The sequence below is a fragment of the Geotrypetes seraphini genome, chromosome 12 (genome assembly GCF_902459505.1).
Source record: "Geotrypetes seraphini chromosome 12, aGeoSer1.1, whole genome shotgun sequence".
Lineage (NCBI taxonomy): Eukaryota > Metazoa > Chordata > Amphibia > Gymnophiona > Dermophiidae > Geotrypetes > Geotrypetes seraphini.
The window spans coordinates 120,063,695-120,086,933 of NC_047095.1; the positions used below are offsets into that span (position 1 = coordinate 120,063,695).

General features: G+C 47.9%; 1 protein-coding gene across 1 annotated transcript; it reads left to right on the forward strand.

Moving 5' to 3' along the window:
• The first annotated feature begins 1,204 nt into the window (after nt 1-1,204).
• LOC117346729 (carnitine O-acetyltransferase-like) lies at nt 1,205-22,624 on the forward strand. Its single transcript, XM_033916785.1, is given in 16 exon segments — nt 1,205-1,451; nt 2,929-3,186; nt 4,401-4,519; nt 7,518-7,571; nt 8,105-8,270; nt 8,750-8,858; nt 8,861-8,923; nt 10,489-10,667; nt 14,604-14,704; nt 17,416-17,535; nt 18,235-18,357; nt 19,358-19,493; nt 20,770-20,832; nt 21,178-21,315; nt 21,795-21,986; nt 21,988-22,624. Coding segments are annotated over 16 exon segments (1,929 nt in total). The 5' UTR covers nt 1,205-1,403; the 3' UTR covers nt 22,048-22,624.
• The last annotated feature ends 615 nt before the right edge of the window (nt 22,625-23,239 follow it).

A 23,239-nucleotide genomic window follows, 5' to 3' on the forward strand; every position in this document is an offset into this window, starting at 1 on the left:
CCAGGCATGCAAATCAGCTCCATGCATATTCATTAGGGCTATCCTGAAAACCTGACTGGCCTGGTGGTCCTCCAGGACAGGGTTGGGAACCACTGATTTAATATACTGCAAATATAAAACCAAAGGTAAATCTTGTTAAAACATTTTATTGAAGAAATCAATCAAATAAACAATTATACAATATATGTTCATTACAATTCAATTCAAAGCTCAAATATTACATAAATAATTTTATCATTTCTCCAAAATATATTTTATATATTAGCTGTTCATAATACCATATATACCAGGGATCTCAAAGTCCCTCCTAGAGGGCCGCAATCCAGTCTGGTTTTCAAGATTTCTCCAATGAATATGCATCGAAAGCAGTGCATGCACACAGATCTCATACATATTCATTGGGGAAATCCTGAAAACACAACTGGATTGCAGCCCTCAAGGAGGGACTTTGAGACCCCTGATATATACCCGCTATACCAGGGATCTCAAAATCCCTCCTTGAGGGCCGCAATCCAGTCGGGTTTTCAGGATTTCCCAATGACTATGCATTGAAAGCAGTACATGCACATAGATCTCATGCATATTAATGGTGGAAATCCTGAAAACCCGACTGGATTGCGGCCCTCAAGGAGGGACTTTGAGACCACTGTGGTCTATACCTTTCCCACCCTCCTTTCCCTCCCCTTCACATCCCCCCAATTTTTAAAATATAACAATGTAATAAATTAATTATATAAATATAAAGGTAAATCTAAGCGGTTTATAATAATAATTTAAAATATCAAAGTAAAATTTAAATAGCGTAGGAAACAAAAAAAAAAAACACCAAACAAACCCAAAACAAGACGTACAATACAATTGAGGATTACAATAAAAAGATTGGGGAAAGGGATGATCAATATGGCAGGGGAGGAAAGAGAATTTGGTTCTGCCCATACTAATTTCATGAAGCCAGGAAGGCAACTTTTGGGCAAAGCTTAAGAGCTGAAGGCCAGGGAGAAGTAGCATGCCTTTCTTTTTCTGTACTCTGAAAATCGCAAATGATTTTTCTGAACAGAGATTAAAAAAAAAAAAGCAAAGAATTCCAGAGAGTAGGAGCCATGACAGAACATGAAGAATTCAAGGAAAAGTTGTGGTGTCAGATGTCCGGCTGGTACTGGCCCTTTAAGAGCAGCTTATAGGGTGGGGGGGGGGAGGGGAGAATGGGGGTCTCCTGTCTCCTCCTTCTGCTCCCCAGGAAGTGACAGAAAACTTCTTCCCTCTAGGTCACCCGAGGCTTTTTGCAAAACCTTGCTTTCCCCACCTCCCTCCCTCCCTCCTTTCCTCCTTTCTTGCATAAGCCTTGCAGGCACCTCCCTTCTTGTAAGGTCTGGGAGGGGAGCAACTGGGGGACCCCTTCCAGGATGATGTACCGACCCAAACCCAGCAGGGAAGCCCTGCAGCTGATCCTGGTAAGTAAGAGAGAGGCGAGATGGGGGAATTTAGCAACGTGTCCACAGAACGAACTGGGTTTATTTGCAATTTAATGGCAAGGGTGCATGGTTTGTTTGTTTTTTTACTGGGGAAGCGGGGTTGAGGTTCACATTCCCTCCTTGATACCCCAATAAACATCTTTGTGAGTTTGCAACACGTTGGGTGGGTGTGTTTGTCTTTCATTGCTTACTTTGTAGAAATATATTTGCAAAGAGCAACTATGATGTCGTTGCAAGGGTTACATTGTGGCATGTTTGTCCTGATTTGTCTGCATTTTCAAAGTGTCCTCAGCCTGGGGCAGGGCTGATGTTTGCTCACTTGCTCTGGGGTCTTGTGTTTCCATAATTTGGAGCCTCTGGCCACCCACCACACCCTGTAGTTTTGCATTGTAGGCTGTTGTGTGGCTCAAGGTGGGGGAAAGAGAGCTTAACATCTGGTTTTCTGGAGCTCTTCACAGACAGGGAAGGAGAGCGGGGTTGAATTTGCACTCTTGTTTCTGGCTGTGAACCAGTGGTCTCAAGCACAAACCCTTTGCAGGGCCACATTTTGGATTTGTAGGTACTTGGAGGGCCTCAGAAAAAAAAACAAAAAAGTTAAGGTCTTATTAAAGAAATGACAATTTTACATGAGGTAAATCTTTCCTTTTGGCTAAGTCTTAATAATAATATTGTCATTTATAGCTAAAGAGACATATGATCAAGAAACTGTTTTGTTTTACTTTTGTGATTATGATAAACATACCGAGGGCCTCAAAATAGTACCTGGCGGGCCGGGAGTTTGAGACCACTGCTGTAAACTATTCTCCGAGGGGGTGTGGCTCCTGCTTTTGACTTGTTTTGCACTTTTTCCCCGCCCTGTTGGTGCGGTGAATTGACTTTTTGAAAGCTTTACCTGCATGGATCCTCTCAAAAGACCCGTCGTGGCTTTGCAAAACAGGTGTGCGTTTTTGTTATACCAACAGGCATGACTGGAGACCTTATAGCACTAGATGCCCCACTGACAAGAGCCCCTCTGCCACCCCTGTAGCACTATGCACTCCCCGGGAGTCTGACTGATGGTGCCCCCTCCACCCATAGCGCTGTACACACCCTAGAACGCTGACCGAAGGAGGCCCCTTCCGTAACACTGTGGACACCCCAAGATGCTGACTGACGCAGGCTCTCCTCACCCCACCCTACCCTAGTATTATGCACACCCTAGGAAGCTGACTGTTGGAGGTCCCTGTGTAGATTGTGGGTACCCCGAGATGCTCACAGAGCCCCCACTGTAGCACTGTGCTTGCCCTAAGATGCTGGCTGATGGAGGCCCGCCCCTCCCCGTAGCGCACCCTGGAATGCTGATTGATGAAGAGCCCCCTGCCGTGCCCCGGGATGCCGAGTGGGGTTTTGGCTCCTTCGTGGCATTACATATCCTCGCAGAGCTGCCTGTAACTCTTGTCTCTTCCCCCATTTGCAGGGCTTGGTGAAGAATGCCCCCTCGCGGGGACCCCGATTCGCTCCACGATGCCTGTACAGTTCCTTCCCGTTGCCACGGCAACCTGTGCCGCCCCTCGCACAGACGATGGAGCGCTACCTGCATGCGCTGAAGCCCTTGGTGAGTGCTGAGGAACTGGAGCAGACCCGAGAGCTGGTGCAGGACTTCGGGAGCCCAGGAGGGGTTGGAGAGGCCCTGCAGGCCCGGCTGGCAAAGAGGGCCACGAAAACGGAGAACTGGGTGAGAGCACGGGACCCTGGCAGCCTAATCTGTGTTGGCTACCTATCTGTATCGGCACATTATTGTTAATTGCCCATCCACCAATAATGGCCTTCAATATTTATCCCTTGCTTTGCATCCTCTGTCCCTTTTCTCCCCTTCTGCAGTAGAGAGTTGCGAGGGGACAGAAATCCCATCCATCTCCGCCCGTCCCTGCCAGGATCCTCTCCGTCCCCACCCGTCCCCGTCAGGATCCTCTCCGTCCCCACCCGTCCCCGTCAGGATCCTCTCCGTCCCCACCCGTCCCCGTCAGGATCCTCTCCGTCCCCACCCGTCCCCGCCAGGATCCTCTCCGTCCCCGCCAGGATCCTCTCCGTCCCCACCCATCCCCGCCAGGATCCTCTCTGTCCCCGTCAGGTTCCTCTCCGTCCCCACCCGTCCCTGCCAGGATCCTTTCCGTCCCCACCTGTCCCCGTCAGGATCCTCTCCGTCCCCATCAGGATCCTCTCCGTCCCCACCCGTCCCCGTCAGGATCCTCTCCGTCCCCACCCGTCCTCGTCAGGATCCTCTCCGTCCCCACCCGTCCTCGTCAGGATCCTCTCCATCCCCACCCGTCCCCGTCAGGATCCTCTCCGTCCCCACCCGTCCCCGTCAGGATCCTCTCCGTCCCCACCCGTCCTCGTCAGGATCCTCTCCGTCCCCACCCGTCCTCGTCAGGATCCTCTCCGTCCCCACCCGTCCCCGTCAGGATCCTCTCCGTCCCCACCCGTCCCCGTCAGGATCCTCTCCGTCCCCACCCGTCCCCGTCAGGACCCTCTCCGTCCCCACCCGTCCCCGCAAGGAATTACCTCCATCCCCGCCCGTTCCCATAAAAAGCAGCAATTACTTCTGACAGGATCATCAATTCCACAGTTCCTTTTGTGTTTGCGCTGCTGTTTTCCTTGTAGAGTCTCTTTGGTGGAACCCTTATTTTGTTTTCTGTTCAGGTAATTAACTTATAAACTCCCTGTTTTACTAAGGCTGACGTGTCCGTTATATTATATGGATGAACCCTGCTTACAAAGCCTTCCATCCCCGTGGGCCAGGGGGGAGTCCCCTGGGAGTCCCGTGGGTTAAGGGGGATTCCAGTGGGACCCCCGCGGGACCCACGGGATTCCCGCGATCCCCGTTCCCATGCAGACCTCTATTCTGCAGTTCTCTTACACTCCCCTTTAACTACCTTTGTTTCCTCACAGCTGACAGCCTGGTGGCAGCACACAGCTTATTTGGAGAGCCGTCTGCCCCTGGCAGTGCATTCAAACCCAGCGGTGATCCTGCCCAAACAAGACTTTGATGATTGGCATGGACAGCTAAGGTCAGTCATTCTGTCTTGTCGCACTCTGCAACTCTTTCTTTTAATTTATTTCCTGCCCTCCCAGAAAACTCAGGGTGGGTAACAGTAGAGCAAACACAGTTTCAGTGAGCAGGGAGAGTGTGGTGCAGTGGTTAAAGCTACAGCTTCAGCACCCTGAGGTTGTGGGTTCAAACCCATGTTGCTCCTTGTGACCCTCAGCAAGTCACTTAATCCCCCCATTGCCCCTGGCACATTTAGACAGATTGTGAACCCACCGGAACACACAGGGAAAACTGCATAAATTCATGTAAATCATTCTGAGAAGGACCTGCGGGAGGGTCACAGAAAACAGAAGGAATCTAGGTACAATATTAAAGGCTATAAAATTATCATTACGAAGAAATGTACAGATTCCATAGGCAGTGGATCTAAACTCTAAGTACAAGGTGAGGCTAACATGTTATCATGTCCAAAAGGAAACCAGGTGGGACAAAGGGCATACATAGTTTAGGGGGGAGGACTTGGGTAACATGGGGAGCATAGCAGGGTATGGGCTGAAAAGCATATTGGAGGCATATAGAGGGGAAGTCGAGCAGTAGTGTAATCTTGTTCTTATGTCTGTTCTTTTAGGAACCTAAGTTGTTGTACTGGGTCAGACCAAGGGTCCATCTAACCCCATATCCTGTTTCCAGCTGTCCAGCTCAAAAATACTTGGCAGAGTCCCAAAGAGTAACAAGATAACAATGCTTTCCCCAGATCTACCTTAATGACAATTTATGGACTTTTCCTCCAGGAATTTGTCCGAACTTTTTTCTTTTTTAAACCCACCTGCTTTAATTGTTTGTGCCATTTACTCCGACAGTAAGTTCCAGAATTTAACTACAGCTGACTCTCTGTTAACCAGAACTCTCAAGCAACCAGCAAAAAAAAAATTCCAGAATTTAACTACAGCTGACTCTCTGTTAACCAGAACTCTCAAGCAACCAGCAAAAAAAAAAAAAAAAAAATCAGTTTAGGAGGGAAATTTAAGTGTAAACTTGGCACGCCACACCTGAGTATGCCCACACTTTGCCTACCACATGTCTGGTGGTTTGTCTGGACAGTTCATGGTATGGCATAGTATGGGGTATAGTATTAGTTAGGCTTATTTTTAATAGTAACTCTCAAATACATGTATCTGATATTTATCAATTCCCACAGGTGCTGGTTAACTGAGAGTACTGGTTGGTTAACATGGGTGCTGATTAACTGAGAGTACTGTATATGTTGAGTGAAAAAAATAGTTTTCCTTTTTGTTTTAAATGCGCCACCAGGGCTGTGGAGTCAGTACACCAAACCTTCGACTTTGAGCCTATGTTTTTCTATGGTCTGATTCCAACTCCAGCTCCAGTTCGATTCCTACTGATATTAGGCTTTAAATTCTTTGGTCTGGACCTAAAGTACTGGTAAATAGGTTTTTTTTTCGTATCATAGCAACAATAGCTTACAAGAGAACTGGAAATTCGCTTGACTAAGTGTATAGCCCTCGATGGAGACTACGTTCTTTAACTTGCTTTTTTTTTTTACCAAACTTTTCATACCACTCAAGGGCTCTTCAGCTTGGAGAAGAGAGGGCTCAGGGGCGATATGATAGAGGTCTATATAATAATGAATGGAGTGGAAAGGGTAGATGTGAATCACTTGTTCACTCTTTCCAAAAGTACTAGGACTAGGGGACATATGATGAAGCTACTAGGTAGTAGATTTGAAACAAACTGGAGAAAATATTTCTTCACACAACATGTAATTAAACTCTGGAATTCATTGCTAGAGAATGTGGTGAAATCAGTTAGCTTAGCGGGGTTTAAAAAAGGTTTGACTTAGTTTCCTAAAAGAGAAGTCCATAGGCCATTATTAAGATGGAGTTGGGGAAGTCCACTGCTTATTCCTAGGATAAGCAGCATAAAATCTGTTTTACTACTTGGGACCTGAGTTGGCCATTGTTGGAAACAGGATACTGGGCTTGATGGACCTTTTTTCTCTGTCCCAGTATAGCAACTCTTTTGTTCTTATAATCAGTGATGTAGCAAGGGTGAGAGGCACCCAGGGTGCTCTTCACCTCCACATTCTCCTTCCCCCGCCCCCTCTTGTCATGTGTGCACTACTTCCCTTTCCCCCATACCTCTGTAAGGTTCCTGGCGCGAGCAGCAACCCCGTCGGCTCTTCCTCTGATGTGACTTCCATAGGCGTGGGTTCTGGAAATGACATCAGAGGAAGAGCCAATGCAGGCGTGACATCAGCTCGGGGGTTCCTGCTCGCTCCAGGAACGTTACAGAGGTATGAGGAAAGGGAAGCAACAGGCATGCGAGGCTGTGTGTGTTTGTGTGTGTGTGTGTGTGGGGGGGGTATATGGAGAGGAGGACGGGTGCATGCGCCCTCACCAAGACGCCACCCGGGGCAGACTGCTCCCCCCTTTACTGTGCCACCGATTATAATGTTGTAAGTTTTTTTTTATTTTGAAACTGGAGGTCAGTCGGTACATTTTTACCAACTCCATAACTTGACTCCAGAGCCCCGCGTGCTACCTTGTAACTTCGAGGAGCGTCTCCCTAGTCTTTGTACTTTTTGAAAAAGTAAACGATCGACTCTTGGTTCCTTGTTCCCCTCCACAGGTCATACGATTCATGAATTACACGTATGGTCCACCCCGGTTGTTGGGCGAATTGCAGTGCAACCCCCTTTTAATAATAATAATAATAATAACTTTATTTTTCTATACCGCCATAGTCAGGTGACTTCTAGGCGGTTTACACTGTAAGAAGGCTGGACATTCAGCGAATAACAAGGTCACAATACAATACAATAAGTCAACATACAATACAAGACAAAACAATACAATACAATACAATACAATGAGTGTGTACAACACAGTACAATATAATACAATGAGTCTAAATATAATACAATACAGTAAGTCTAAAGACAACACCATACATAAGTCTAAATATAGTATCGTACAATGAGTCTCTTTGCGTTTCAGGTTTGCCGCCAAGCTCATCGCGGGCATTCTTGACTTCAAGGCCAGGGTGGAGAGGTGAGTCGGAACCTGCTGATTCCGTAATAATAACAGTTGAAAGGCGGGGGGGTGGGGGGGTTCCTCTCCCCTAACTGTCATGCCAGACATCAAACCGTCTTGAGCAATGTATAAAAAGTGCCCCGGGAAGGTTTAAGGGTCCATCTTGCACAGTTCCTGGCGGAATCCCAAAGAGCAGTGAGATTCCGTCCAGAATCCCAAAGAATGGCTCTCTGTATGGGGCTGAACTTGGACTTAAGCGGCATCGGGAGTGTCAATAGTCACCTCAGCGAGCCCGAAAACTATGGATTTTCCCCCAGATAGTAAATCATATGTGTACCAAGTTTGGTTGAAATCTGTCCATGCGTTTCAGAGTTATGCCGGAACACACACACACAGATACATCGGATTTTATATACAGTACTGTATGTAGATAAGTAGTAGTAACAGTAAGGGGAAATGGTGATGTTGAAGGGTAGGGATTTCTGATGCTCTTTGATGGACCCTGCTATATCCTCTCTTCTCTCGTTTTTTTTTTTGTTTTCTTTCCAAAGCCGCTTGCTGCTGTCGGAGTACATGCGAGGCCAATCGCTCTGCATGGATCAGTACAACAAGATCTTCTCCTCCTGCCGCGTCCCTGGATCCAAACACGACAGCGTGCTGCTCTATTCACGCTCCCGTCGACCCCCTGTCCACATCACGGTGGTCCGCAACTTTCAGGTGAGGGGGGAGGGGCAAGAGGTTGAGGGTTCAAAAGGGTCCGAGAGCTCCTCTGGCTCGGTTGCACGTGCCAGTAGCAATTCTGGATAAATGCTAGGGAAATGATGGCGCTGCGCTGTTTGTTATCAGAAATAACTGTGCCTTGAGAAATGAAATGTGTGGTTACCACAAAAGAGAGGAGACCTTGGGAATAAAATCGAAGCAGGAAGCAGCCCTCTCTGACACCTCATATATTCCTGCACATTTGTATTTCTCTGGGAGAAAAAGGTGGGGGCAGGGGGTGGTGAGGATTTATAATCATTAGGGTGATAGGGAGGGAGAGGGTTTTTTTTTTTTTTTTAATTTGAAGATGTCTGTCTGGAGTCTTGGTCCCTGAGAGAAGTAGAAGTCCCCCTTCTCTTTGCCTCAAAGTTCAGGTTATTGTTTCTAATACCACTTCCTCCCTCCCTCCCTCCCTCCCCCTTCATTTCTTGGCACAGTTCTTCCAATTGGATGTGTACAACAGTGATGGGACCCCACTGACGGTTGACCAGATCCAGCACCAGCTTCTCCAAATTCGCCACCACTCCTGGAAAACAGATAAGGAACCTCTGGGGTGCTGACGAGCGACCACCGGCACACCTGGGGGGAGGCTTACAATACGCTGATGAAAGGTAGGGAACCCCCCCCCCAACTCCTTTATCCGCTCCATCTGTGTACCAAGTAGCAAACCTTGGGGAGGTGAACCTCACATTCATCCAAAAAAGAGGAGGTTCTCTGCTACCCATCTCTCTGTTCATTCGCCCAGCACCCTTAAAACAATTTCGCTCCATTTAATTGTGGACCAGCGGGCTCAGACTATGCAACCCACCCACCCCTCAGCACATCCACCCAACCATCCCACTGCCATACTGTGGCAAGATGTGTGTTAAAAGAGGCCCTTTTCCAAGCCCGATTGTCCACACCCCATCACTTCAAGGAAAAGGAAGGCTTTGTCCACCTCCCTCTATACTGTGTGTGTGGGGGGGGGAGAGACAATGGCGTAGTAGGGGGGAGGTTGTCCGCCCCAGGCGCCATGTTGGTGGGGCGCTGGAATGCCTGATGACAGGTCAATTGCACGCGGACAAAAACATGATGACAACTCAGCGCAAAGACAATACCGCGCGAGACAATTGAACGCAAGGATAACTCAGCGCAAGACAATTGAGCGCAACGATAACTGAGAGCAATGACAATTCAGCTTGCCAGACAAGTGAGCGCTAGTCAATTGAATTGTCTTGCGCTAGGTTGTCTTTGCGCTCAGTTGTCTTTGCGCTCAATTGACTAGGCTCACTTGTCTTGCACGCAATTGTCTATGAACTGGAATGCCTCCTTCCACTCCTCCCCTCGCCATGCGCTCGGGCACCCCGTCCCTCTAGTTGTTCACCGCTGTGAGCAACAGCTTTAACAGGTTCCTCGCGACTGCGTCGTCTCTCCCGCTGACTTCGCTTCGCGAGGAGCACGTTGATGTTTCAAGTTTATTTCAAGTTTATTATATTATTTGATTAAACGCTTTTCAAAATACAAAGCGTTTTACAAAGAAATAAAATTAAATTTCTAAAATCACAAATACATTAGAATTAAAATTAACTATTTTAAATTAAAAAACAAACTGGGGTAAACAATCCACACGAGACAATGGGAAAGGAGGAAGAAAGAAAAAAAAATACAATTTGTAAAAAAAAAAAAAAAAAAAGGAATCAGGTTTGGTTAGTACATAGGGAAAGTATGAAGAGAAGGAGAGAAAGGAGCAGTGAAAAACTAGAGGGACGGGGGAAGGGAGGGGAGCGCACTGGCAGCGGGCGGAGGGGGGAAGGAGCGGGGGGGCGAAGATGGGGGAGGGGCTCCACCACCCCAGGCATCTCTCACCCTTGCTACGTCACTGGGGGGAGGTGTTTAAATATAACACACTTGTATAAAGAAAGCATTCCCCAGCCATGTACCAATTCGTCACTTTAACCAACCTCTACCACACTTACGTACGAGTGTTTACTATATTCATACCAGGTTAGGAGACCCACCTCTTGGTGCTGGAGGGTCCAGGGCGTTCACCGAGAGATTCTCCCTCCCTCGCCAGAGCTGAATAATCTTCCAACAGTGCTGCTACCTCTTGTTTAAAGATTTGGCCAGTCCTCTGTAAGGTAATATAGACCACCTGTGCTCTCCTTCCTTGGGCCCTCCCTCCCTGCCTTTTCCACAGATAAACTCAACCGGGACTCGGTGAGCACCATTCAGCGCAGTATCTTCACCGTCTGCCTGGACGCCCCCGTCCTGAAGGTTTCCGAGGGCAAATACTCCAGCCGCATGGCCGCTCAGATGCTTCACGGTGGGGGCAGTTACTCCAACAGTGGCAACCGCTGGTTTGACAAGACCCTGCAGGTACCAGAGTTGGAGGAGATGAGGGGGAGGGGGGAAGGAAAGCGCTGTGGCGGTCAGGACGCTGGGTTCCACTCTCAGGTCCTGCTGCTCAAGCTGTGGGGGGGGGGGGGGGTTTCTAGAGGTTGGAGACATGTGGGTTTCAAGCCCAGCTCGGGTTCCTGCTTTTTGAGCTGTGTAGGCAGCATAGGTTAGGAGACCTGGGTTCCACCCCAGACTCTTCTTAGACTGGGGAGTGCTGTAGAGATTGGGAAAACTTGAGTTCCACTCCTGCTAAAGCTGGCCCGGTGGTTCCTCCATGTGGGGATGCTGCAGGGTCGGGGAGGATATGGTGTCTCTGTTATCACTGGAGACTTCTACAAGGAGTGCCAACTTGGCAGAGTGCAGAACACAAATTCAGTAATTGCATTTGGGCATCATGATTCCATAATCGAACACAGTAGAGTCTCGCTTATCCGACCTGGATTATCCGACATACTCCCGGTGACATCATTACATTGTCACTGAGATTCATGGGGGGGGGGGGTTATTTTTTCTCTTTCCCGGCATCATGTTTAGTTAAAAGGCAGCAGCGCTAATTGATGGTGAAAGCTAAAAGGATGCAAGGTGCATAGGGAGAGGTATGGCCAGTAGGAAAAAGGAGGTATTGATGCCCCTGTATAAGACTCTGGTGAGACCTCATTTAGAATATTGTGTACAATTCAGACGTTTCGTCCGCTTGGTCTGTTCAAGCCTCAAGTGAGCCGTCACCAGTGTTCCTCCCTGAAGAAGTAGCGAAATCCGGGTCGGAGGGACGGGACTCCAATCAGACAATGAAATAATGAGCAACACTACATTTTAGATAAGCACTTTTACTTTTTATTTTTATTTTCTTTTACACATATTTAGCTGTTAAGTTAAATGTCACCAATGAGAAACAATATCGTTGACAGCCCCCTGAAATAGAACAACATAAATTGTTGGTTACATCAAGTAGATAGGTATAGGGAGGGCCGGGGACTTGTGAAGGCAATGATGGTCCCCTTGAAAACCTCACTGTAGTGACATCACTATTTTATGGGTTTCTTGGTCTGAGCACTTCACAAATAATTTATATAATAATTAACAAGAGTTTAAAAATCAAAGTTAATGAAGAATAATTCTATTTGAACTATAGCTGTGATCATAAGAGTATATAGTTATAAGTGTCACAGATTACTGAGTTAATTATCTCTCTATTTGGTAGTTGATTTGGTACAATTCTGGAGGCCACACCTTCAAAAAGATGTAAAAAGGATGGAGTTGGTCCAGAGGAAGACTACTAAAATGGTGTGTGGTCTTCGTCATAAGGCGTACGGGGACAGACTTAAAGATCTCAATCTGTATATTTTGGAGGAAAGGTGGGAGAGGTTAGATATGATATAAATGCATGAGTTGAGTCTCTTTCATTAGAAAGGAAACTCTGCAATAAGAGGGCATAAGATGAAGTTACAAGGTGATAGGCTCCGGAGTAATCTGAGGAAATACTTTTTTACAGAAAGGGTGGTAGATGTGTGGAACAGCTTCCCAGAAGAAGTGCTGGAGACAGAGACTGTGTCTGAATTCAAGAATAGGCATGCGGGATCTCTCAACGAAAGAAAGAGATAATAGTTACTGCGGATGGGCAGACTGGATGGGCCATTTGGCCTTTATCTGCCATCATGTTTCTAAGATTCTTGGGCACATTAAAGTTTTAATCTTTTCTTTACTGCTCTCTCTTTTGAAATACCAAAGCAGACTGTCTTGATATTGTGGCGTTATTCCCACTCTTTCGTGACCATCTTTTGAAATATGCGTTCAGTGTACTTTTCTGTTTTGTTTCTCATCTGTTTTTTCAGTTATCCGACCTGTCGGCCCTGTTTACTCGGATAATCGAGACTCTGCTGCATTATTTAGCATCGATATGCCAGCATTTAGATGTACCCACTTATAAGCTCCATGTCAATAGCGGGCAGAAATGCAAGTGCCTAAATCTGACGGTGTAATATGTAACAGTCTTCAGTAAGTTATGTGCAGAATTGTTGAACACGCCTGTATTCCTCTCCAGTGAATGCCACCTCCTTGGATTTGTGTGCTAAGCAAGTCCCACACTAAAGTTAAGAACATAAGAAACAGCCATACTGGGTCAGAGCAGTGGTCCATCTAGCCCATTTTCCTGTTCCAGACCGTGGCCAATCCAGGTCACGGTACCGGGCAAAAACGTGACACGGTAGCAACGTTCCAGAATCCCAAAGAGTAGCACGATTCCATGCTGCCGATCCCAGGGTGAGCACTGGCTTCCCCCATATTCTAGAACAGGGCTGCCCAATTCCTGTCCTCGAGATCTACTGGCAGGCCCAGGTTTTCTGGATATCTACAATGAACAGGCGTGAGAGGGATTTGCATTAGAGAATGACATGGTGACATAATTCATCACCGTTCCCGTCCCCGCGGGAAACAATCCTGTGTCATTCTTGCGTGTCTATCTCAACCTCAGTCCTTCTACACAAACATTCTTCAATGTAAGGCTTAAGCGTGCTGGAGCCCGTTCATACTCTTGATTCTTCCCTCTCTCTCCTTGAATAATGACATTGAGATGGTTTCCCGCGGTTATCCATGGGGACGAATTTTGTCACCGTGTCATTCTCTAATTTGCACACCAAGAAAGCAGTGAAGGCAAATCTCTCTCATGCAAATTCATTGTGGATATCCAGAAAACCTGGTCTTCCAATGGATCTCGAGGACCGGACTTGGGCAGCCCTGTTCTAAAATATCAATTAGTGCTTAACTTACACTTTAACACGTAAGAGCTAGTATTCAATAACTTAACCCCCTAATTCTATATATGGCGCTCAAAGTTACACGAATGCAATTTAATTGATAAATGACCCGATTAGCGCCAATAATTTATTTAAATTTGCCTGCACATCTTTAAGTGCTGGGGATTTGTGTGTAAATTTTACGCATGGATCTGCAAAGAGGGCATGGGTGGATTGGGAGGGTTCCTGGAATTTGCGCGCAGTTTTACGGGGTCGGGGAGACCTGTGCCTAATTTAGGCATGAGAATTGTCCACCAGCTTTTAAGCTGGTGTAAATCAGGGATCCCCAAAGTCCCTCCTTGAGGGCCGAATCCAGTTGGGTTTTCAGGATTTCCCCAATGAATATACATTGAAAGCAGTGCAAGCACATAGATCTCGTGCATATTCATTGGGGAAATCCTGAAAACCCGACTGGATTCGGCCCTCAAGGAGGGACTTTGGGGACCCCTGGTGTAAATCCTCGCACCCCAAATTGGGCGCGGATCCTGGCGCCCAGTGCGGTTCTACAAACGAAGCCCAGCTCCGAGCACCGTTTATTGAAAATACGCACGGCGCTAATTTTTATCGGCACCCAGATTTGGATACCATTTATAGGATTGAGTTTTAAGTGTAGGAATTGCCACCTAACTTTAGATGACCTGTTATTAAACCCCCCCCCCCTTTTACAAAACCGTAGTGCGGTTTGTAGCGCCGGCCTTGGCGGTAACAGCCTTGACGCTCATAGGAATTCTATGAGCATCGGAGTTGTTACTGCCATGGTCAGCGTTAAAAAAACGCACCACAGTTTTGTAAAAGGGTGTGTGTGTGTGTGGGGGGGAGAGTATATGAGTAGTCTAGTGGTCGCACTCAGAATGCACATGTACCAAGGTGACCTCAGACTGAAGACTGTCACATGGATACCTAGGCTAGATGGGGAGAGGATCAAAGAGGCCAGGCTACTCCCAGCTAGGTGTGAATAAGACATCTGACATTGTAACCCAGAAGAGACTGGTAGCAATTCATTTGACTCCTCAAAATTAGCAGGAGGGACGTTTCAGGTATAAACCCTCCCCTCCAAGGTGCTGACTGAGTTTGGTGGTGGTCCGGTGATGTGTTTCTCTTTTGTGTTCCTTCCTCGCCGTAGTTTATCGTCGGAGAGGATGGCTCATGTGGGGTTCTCTACGAACAGGCCATTGCGGAGGGACCCCCCATCGCTTCTATTCTGGACCACGCCCTCGAATACTGGTAAGATCTCGCCCCGACCTTCTTCCCTCTTTGAGCGGGGTTGAAGGGAGCGGAGGAGTAACCTAACAGTTGCATAACGGAAACAGAACGACAATGAGGGAAATAAGGCGACACGGTCCGTTCTCGTTATTCGCAGAGGTGCGGCTCGTGAAAATGTTCGTGAACCGTAAAATTGCAAATAACTGAACCTTGGAGTCTGGAGGGGAATAAGAGGTTGGGTTCCAGCAGTTCACGTAGTGCCTCAAAACTACGGAAAGGGAACAGTGAAACCTATGGGGGAAATAGGGGTTACGTTCTGCACGAAGTACTCTCCGAACGCTTAGGGGCCATATCTGGAAGCAAAGCCTGACTGCCAAAGTGAAAGCAAAAAAACCCCCTGTTTTTGTTTTTAAGCGCCGGTTCGCGAATATGTGAACCCAGCGGCACGAATGGGGAATTTGGTTGTAAATTGATGGAACTGTGGAAAGGCGAGTTGCGAACGTGTGAATAACGAGAACAGACTGTACCTTCTTTTTCATTAGACTCGATACAAAACCTTTTTTCCTCTGCTCAGAACTGAATGAAATATGACAAATGTCAGAACATACAAGAGAAGCATAAAAGCATTCCATTGACAGTCTCAAGGGGGAAAGGGAGGGCGAGAGAGATGGCAAAATGGGTGGGTGTTCAGAAAGTGACAAAACTGTGGTTTTATAATATGATAGGAAACCTAAATCTCTGTTCAGTCCTCTCTTTTGAGGTCAAAGGGCCCGAGGCTCTAAAGTCGCCATTAAAATCCTGTGTGCCGTTGGCAGGGCCGGTAAATTTTCTGATTTTATAAAAGACGAGCGATGCTCTAAAAACTTTGCACGCAAGTGAGATTCGTGGAAATCGTCAAAGAAAGCGACGGCGCGTGCGCAGAATAGTTCACGGAAAGAGGTGTAAATGTGCACAGGCGCCAGAAAATGCTACGTCGTAGGCATGCATGAGCATCGATCATGGCGCCTCATAGGTGCACGTCATAAGCACGTATCACTTGTCGGTAGCCATAAGGTGCTCGTGTTGCAAAAGTGATTTTAAAAAAGCAAACCCCCCTTGCAAATGTGAAAAAAACAAGATGTTCATTTTTATCTACACTGGTTCGGTGGAACAAACCGTATTTTTCGGTCTGTAAGACGCACCCCCCCCCCCCCCCCCATGTAGAGAAGGAAAAAAAATTTGGTTCAGAATTTTTTTTCCCCCCTTAGTTTTTCCTCCTCTACACGCCTGGTGCTGGGAAGCCTGAAGCAGCCCCCCTGGTACCTTGTTTTAACTGGCAGTGGTCCAGCATGGTCTCCTGCTGGACGGTTACCTTTCTGTTGCAGAGCAGCACACAATGCAGGAGAGCAACTGTTGCACTTCCTCCCTGGTCCCACGCCGCTCCATGATTGGCTGAGGTTGCGAGAACTGACCTCGGCCAAGCGCGTAGTGGCGCGGGACCAGGTAGGAAGCGCAAAGGTCGTGCTCCTGCATTGTGCGCCGCTCTGCAACAGAAAGGCAGGAGAGCTCGCTGGACCACCGCCAGTTAAAAAAGATACCGGGGGGAGGTGTATTCGCTGCATAAGACACACCCACTTTTTGGGGGTGGAAAAAGTGCTTCTTGTGGAGCAAAAAATACAGTATATTGTGCCCTTCCTCTCATGCAATTGGCAGCCCCAGACCTGCGGGTATACGCTTTTAATGAATGCGCATGAGACGCATTTTTAATACGACCAGCACCTCCAGATCTGCCAGTAAGTTTAGAGCATTAAAGGTTGGCACAACATTTTCGTGCCTCATCTGGAAATGTCTGGGCCTCGCCTGGAGTGCACATTTTAATATTAAAGAGGTAGCTGGAATACATTTGCATAATATTCTGAAGAGGCTGCAACGAGGCATGGAAGAGACCACGTAGAGCCATTTTGTGCATCAGAATCTAAAATGCTTGCAGGCTAAACCAGTTTGAACTGGTTTATCGTCAAATGTTAAAGGCACGGTATGTTTAGAGCAGTGGTCTCAAACTCGCGGCCCGAGGGGCCACATGCGGCCCGCCAGGAACTATTTTGAGGCTCTCGATATGTTTTTCATAATCACAAAAGTAAAACAAAACAGTTTCTTGACTATATGTCTCTTTAGCTATAAATGACAATATTATTATTAAGACTTAGCCAAAAGGAAAGATTTATAAACTATAAAGAGTTTTACCTCATGCAAAATTGTCATTTCTTTAATAAGACATTAATTATTTTTTTTCTGAGGCCCTCCAAGTACCTCCAAATCCAAAATGTGGCCCTGCAAAGGGTTTGAGTTTGAGACCACTGGTGTAGAGCATCGGGCCCAAGTTCAGTGATGCAGTGTCCAGATCCTGAAAAATGCTCACCCACAGAGGAATTATCTTGGTTTGTTTTGTGATTTTACAAGGTGCCTCTGTGAGTTTATTCTTGTTTTTAGCTTCTTTCTTGCCTCCCTGATATAGTCGACTTCACGTTTTGTGTGTTAAATAATACTGTATATACATGAGTAAGATCCCTTTATGTTGTATTCTTGGGGCTTCGTTCTTCCAGGAACAGGGACATACCCCCTACAGCTGAATGTAACTCACTTGGGAGCTTGCTAATTGAAAAGATGCGAGCTATCCTAGGGCCTGACATTGCTGGGGTCTCAGACTCGCTAATGGGTGTGGACGAGTGACATTTATTTGGATCTTTTTGCAGCAAGAACCCTGACACAATAAGGACCCCCATGACACGTCTTCCCCTTCCTCGAAAACTCTACTTTTATATCACACCGGAGATCAAAAGAGACATCGAGAATGCCAAGCAGAACCTGGATATGTGAGTATGTGGGAACTAAACAAGTGGAAAATACAAAGCATTTGTCTGGATCTGTGTATCTGTGCAGAGGTGAGAAGAGTGAAATGTGTATCGGTGGCTCCCAACCCTGTCATGGAGGACCACCAGCCAGTCAGGTTTTCAGGAGAGCCCTAATGAAAATGCCTGCCTGCCACCTCCATGATATGCAAATCTCTCTTATGCATATTCATTAGGGCTCTCCCGAAAACCGGTTCATAGACAACAACGCGGAAGACAAAGGTGCGCCCCGAAGAAAATTACTGTTTTTAGGGGCTCCGACGGGGGGTTTTGTTGGGGAGCACCCCCAGTTTACTTAATACAAATCGCACCGACATTGTGGGGGGCTTGGGGGGTTGTAACCCCCCACATTTTACTGTAACAGTAAATTTCTTCGGTGCGCACCTCCACGCTGCGCTCAATTGTCTGCTCACGCCTTTGTCCCGGCGCGCTTTTGACCTGACACCCCGAAAACCTGACTGGCTGGTGGTCCTCCAAGACAGGGTTGGGGACCACTGATGTTGATAATTAGGTGGGATATACATTTTTAAATAAATTAAAATAAATATTGCTGGAGCAGACTGAGGGGAAGTACTGTGAGGACGGCAAGGGTTTGGTTCGTGGAGAAGTGTAATCCTCCTCTTAATTTTAGATTTGGGAAATGTTACTCTTCTCTGCTTTCAGACTCATGAATGACTTGGACATCATCTGCTTCACCTACACTCAGTTTGGCAAAAACTTACCCAAGCAATATGGCCTGAGCCCTGACTCCTTCCTGCAGATGGCGCTACAGCTAGCTTATTACAGGTATAAAAGGGGCTTCATGCGGCCTATTGGCATGCACATCAGAGGTATAACGGCTGAATGCAAGAAGGAAGAGATAGGCATGAGAAATTTTGACTAGATTCCTCTCCCTATTTATCCGAAGGGCCATACCGGGCTAATCTCTGGTTGTGAGTTGATAGATCTGAAAGAAGGAACAGGTAGGGGTGGAGATAGAGGTGGGGGAAGATTGTTAGCTCTCCATAATGAGGTTGAAATACAAATTGTCACCCAAAAGTGAGAGAGAGGTGGTTGACACCTGAGAGACTATGGGCTAGATTCACCAAGGCCACAGATTGGATCCGATCCATGAGCGATCCGACCCGTGGTCGGGTGGCTGATTCACGAAGCGTCCTCATGCAAATGAGGGCAGTTGGAATCGCACCCGCAGCCGACTGCACGGATCGCTCTCCAGCGATCCCGACGCATGCGCAGACCATCTTCTTTGCCTGTAGATGGTCTGCGTAGGCGCTGGCCCTCTGTGCCCGGCAGAGCCGGAAACTTTTTTTTTTTTTTTTTTCCTTTTACTTCACGAGCCTGTGGTTTTAACCGCTTTAAGCCCACGGGTTACAACCCTAGGCTTGCACTGCGGGAAAGGGCAGGAGAGTCGGGGCAGAGAGCAGGGCAGTCGGAAAGGACCTGAGCGATTGGTCCTCAGCAGTCGCTTATTTTTCGATTGGCCAGCCCAGTCGGTGTCCCTCATTTTTTTTTTTTAGTGAATCGCTGCCTGCCTGTATTTGCATGCTATCCCCCCTCGTTTGCAGGCACGGATCGGAGCGGGAGTAAGATTAGTGAATCGGGTCGGGGTTGCTAAGTGGTGGGGACACGATCGGTGTCCTTAGTGAATCTAGCGCTATGAATGGATCTACTCCAGGTAAAACCACTAGGATGTGGGAGAGAGAGCGTGTCCTTGTAATTCAGCTGTCTTGTATGTAATATTCTGTTGTTGTCTCCCACCCCCACATACACACCACCTGCCCTGCAGAATGTATGGATACCTGTGTGCTACATGCGAGACCGCCTCCCTGCGCATGTTCCACCTGGGACGCACCGACACGATCCGCTCCTCCTCTTCTGAGGCACTGGAGTTTGTTCAGGCCATGGAGGACCCCACACGGCAGGTACAAATAGTTGGGAGGGTGTTCACAAAAGAAAGAATTGCCTCACTGCCCTCAGCAGTTGATGACCTCTAAGTGATGTAGATTTCCACCACGAGGGCATAGGATTGTGCTGCCTGGGGCATAAGAGCCCTGTGCAGTGTGATCCTCCTTGTTGACCCTATTTCTTCCGCCTATATTAAACGGCACTCCCAAGTAGAGGTCTGAACGGGGATCACGGGAATCCCGCGGGAATCCCCCCCCCTAACCCACGGGACTCCCACGGGGACCCCCCTCTGGCTCACGGGACTCCCACGGGGATGGAAGGCTTTGGAAGCAGGATTCGTCCATATAATATAATGGACACATCAGCCTTAGTAAAAGAGGGGGTTTATAAGTTAATTACCTGAACAGAAAACAAAAAAAGGGTTCCACCAAAGAGATTCCAAAAGGAAAACAGCAGCGCAAACCCAAAAGAAACTGGAATTGATGATCCTGTCAGAAGCAATTGCTGCTTTTTATGGGGGACGGGCGGGGATGGAGGTAATTCCTTGCGGGAACGGGTGGGGACGGAGAGGATCCTGGTGGGGATGGAGAAGATCCTTGTGGAGATGGGTGGGAACGGAGAGGATCCTGATGGAGACGGGTGGGGATGGAGAAGATCCTGGCGGGGACGGGTGGGGACGGAGAGGATCCTGGTGGGGATGGAGAAGATCCTTGTGGAGATGGGTGGGAACGGAGAGGATCCTGATGGAGACGGGTGGGGATGGAGAAGATCCTGGCGGGGACGGGTGGGGACGGAGAGGATCCTGGTGGGGATGGAGAAGATCCTTGTGGAGATGGGTGGGAACGGAGAGGATCCTGATGGAGACGGGTGGGGATGGAGAAGATCCTGGCGGGGACGGGTGGGGACGGAGAGGATCCTGGTGGGGATGGAGAAGATCCTTGTGGAGATGGGTGGGAACGAAGAGGATCCTGATGGAGACGGGTGGGGATGGAGAAGATCCTGGCGGGGACGGGTGGGGACGGAGAGGATCCTTGCGGGGACGGGTGGGGATGGATGTGATTTCTGTCCCCGCACAACTCTCTACTCCCAAGGCTTCTGTTCATCACTAGAGGTGAGCTGCAAGTTCTACATGGGGCAGAATAATAGCGGAACCTGGCTATAGTGCCCAAGAGAGAGGTGGCAGGGTCCAGGCTTTGTCTTGGTTTGCATGTACTTGACCTGGCTGGACTGTCTAGGAAGGGTGGCAGGGGCTGGGTCCTTCTCTCGGTGTAATACCTTGTCTTGGTCTTGCAGGTGGCAGTGAAGGTGGCTTTGCTGGAGAAGGCTGTACTGGCCCACAGTGTCTGCACAGACCAGGTAACTTTCATTCTCCAGGGGCATTCTCTCTTGACTTCCCTTCCCCAAAGAGCTTACTTATGGAAAACCAAGCTCAAGAGAACGTATGCAACTGTGCTGAAGGTTATACAGTGAATGGGAAGCTGCCTGTTGTCTTATGTAGTAAGAGACAGCTTTCTAAGCCCCTGGCAACATATATGGTATGAGAAAGCTGCCCACTGACTAGCATAATCATGTTTATACGGTGACCGGCTAGTTTCCTGCACACAAGACTTATTTTTGTTTTAATGAGATTTTGGGTACTTCCTGCTGCCCTCTCGGTGTGTCCTTCAATCTCTCGTCTTTGTTCTGCTTGTGTCTTCTCAGGCGCTGAAGGGACAGGCCATCGATCGGCATCTTTTGGGGCTGAAGCTGCAGGCCATCGAGGGTGGTGCCCGGGTCCCTGACATCTTTATGGACACCTCATATGCCGTTGCCACCCACTGGAAGATCTCCACAGGGCAGGCAAGTCCTGGACACAGACCTATGTGCAGCTCTCTTCTTGCTTTCCTGTTCCCATATGTCCTTCCATACAGCCATCTGCCCTTTCCTGCTTCTGTATTCTTTTCCTGAAGGAGTGGCTTGGGGGTTTAGAGCAGCTGCCTCAGCACCCTGAGGTTGTGGGTTTGATTCTCACTGCAGCTCCTCTGGGCAAGTCACTTAACACTCTCCATTGTCCCAGGTTCATAATAAGTACCTGTCTAAAATATGTAAACTGCTTTGATTGTAGCCACACAGAAGCAGTATATCAAATCTCATCCCCTTTACACCTTAATCTTATGTCTACTTATCAACGTATGTCTCCGGTTTGTTTTAATTCCCTCTATCTCTTGTCTACTTTCTCTATTCCTTTGTCCCTGTTTTAATTGCCTTCCTTGTTGCTCTGTGCTCCAGACACTATCCTAACTTTTAACCTCTGCCCTTCCTATCCCCTCTACCCACAGGTGGCGGCACGCACAGACTGTGTGATGTGCTACGGGCCGCTGGTCCCAGACGGCTATGCCGTGTGCTACAATCCCATGGCAGAGCGCATCAACTTTGCCGTCTCCGCCTTCAACTGCTGTGAGGAAACCAATGCGGAGAAGCTGGCTAGTAGCCTAGAGGAGGCCCTCAACGACCTTCAGAGCCTTCTGCAAAGAGGAGAGACAGACACCTAGAGCCAAGGTGGCCCCAGAGAGTTTCTGCTTCTCTTTCTAGAAGGGAAGAGAAAAATCCTTGATCCTGGATGCTGATCTTTTTCTGGGTGAAAAGTAGATGGAGTCTCTCTCTTATTTTTTTTGCTCCCTTCTTATCTCCAATATAAAGGGCTAAGCTTTGGGTCGGTGCCCAAAGCATGAAGTGAGAATTTTAAGACTTCTCAGACAGTTGCTGTGCTTTTTTTTTTTTTTTGCAACCTCCGCTGGCCCTGTTCAGTAACACACTTCCTCAAGCTCCTCTCATAGGCCTCTGTCTCACAAATCTTTAGCTTCTGGATCATAGCCTCAGCGGCTTGCTCCAGCTACTCCCATTTGTGGGGCCTTCACTACATGTTCTTTCTGGACCTTATCACCAGCCTCTGCCTCTTATGTGTTTGGGGCGCCTCCGCTTTGCAGGCCTAGATGGAAACGGGACATTTGCAGAGAGGGGAATGGACTGAGATTAGCTCTTGTTTGGGGAGGGGGTGGGGGATGCCAGCCGCGACTTAAGTTTATGTACATACGATTCCTGAAGACGAATGTCTTAACTTATTCTGTTAATAAAAGCTGTGCAAACTAAAGCTGTTTTAAATGGAAAACGAGGATGACTTTCTCTTTCATTGAAGTTCTGTAGCGTTGCCCCTTGTAGGCGTAAAATCGATAACTGTGGCTTCTGCCCAGTGTTCTCCAAGGTATTGCCTTAAGTTCCTGCAGGATCTTTGCAGTGCAGGAGACCACATATTCCACGGTATCAAGCACAGATTTCAGGGAGCTCCTCCGGGAGACGAGACCGAGCTGACCCCCTCAATTTTAAACCAGACTCCCCAATCGAACCTGGGGATTGAATCAGGTTGGGCAGACTGGATGGACCATCTGCCGTCATCTACTATGTTGCTCTGTCCTTAGGGCTTATTCCAGCTATACCCCCCCCCAAAAAAAAATAATAATTCCTCCAACAAATTCATCTAGGAACAGCAGGTATTTGGAGTTTTTAAGCTCTGCTTTGATACGTTGAGGGATCAACTTAGTTCCACAACGCGCTGGGAAGGTTTTCACACTGCGGTGCCCCAAATCTGCTGGAGACTGAAGACATCTTTGGAGCTTCCGCCACTCTCCCCCTCTCCCTCAATTAGTGATTTATATTTTTTAACATTTTAATTTCTGGGGGGGAGGGGGTTAGTGGAGGGGGGGAGTTTAGAGGGATTGCTCTCTCT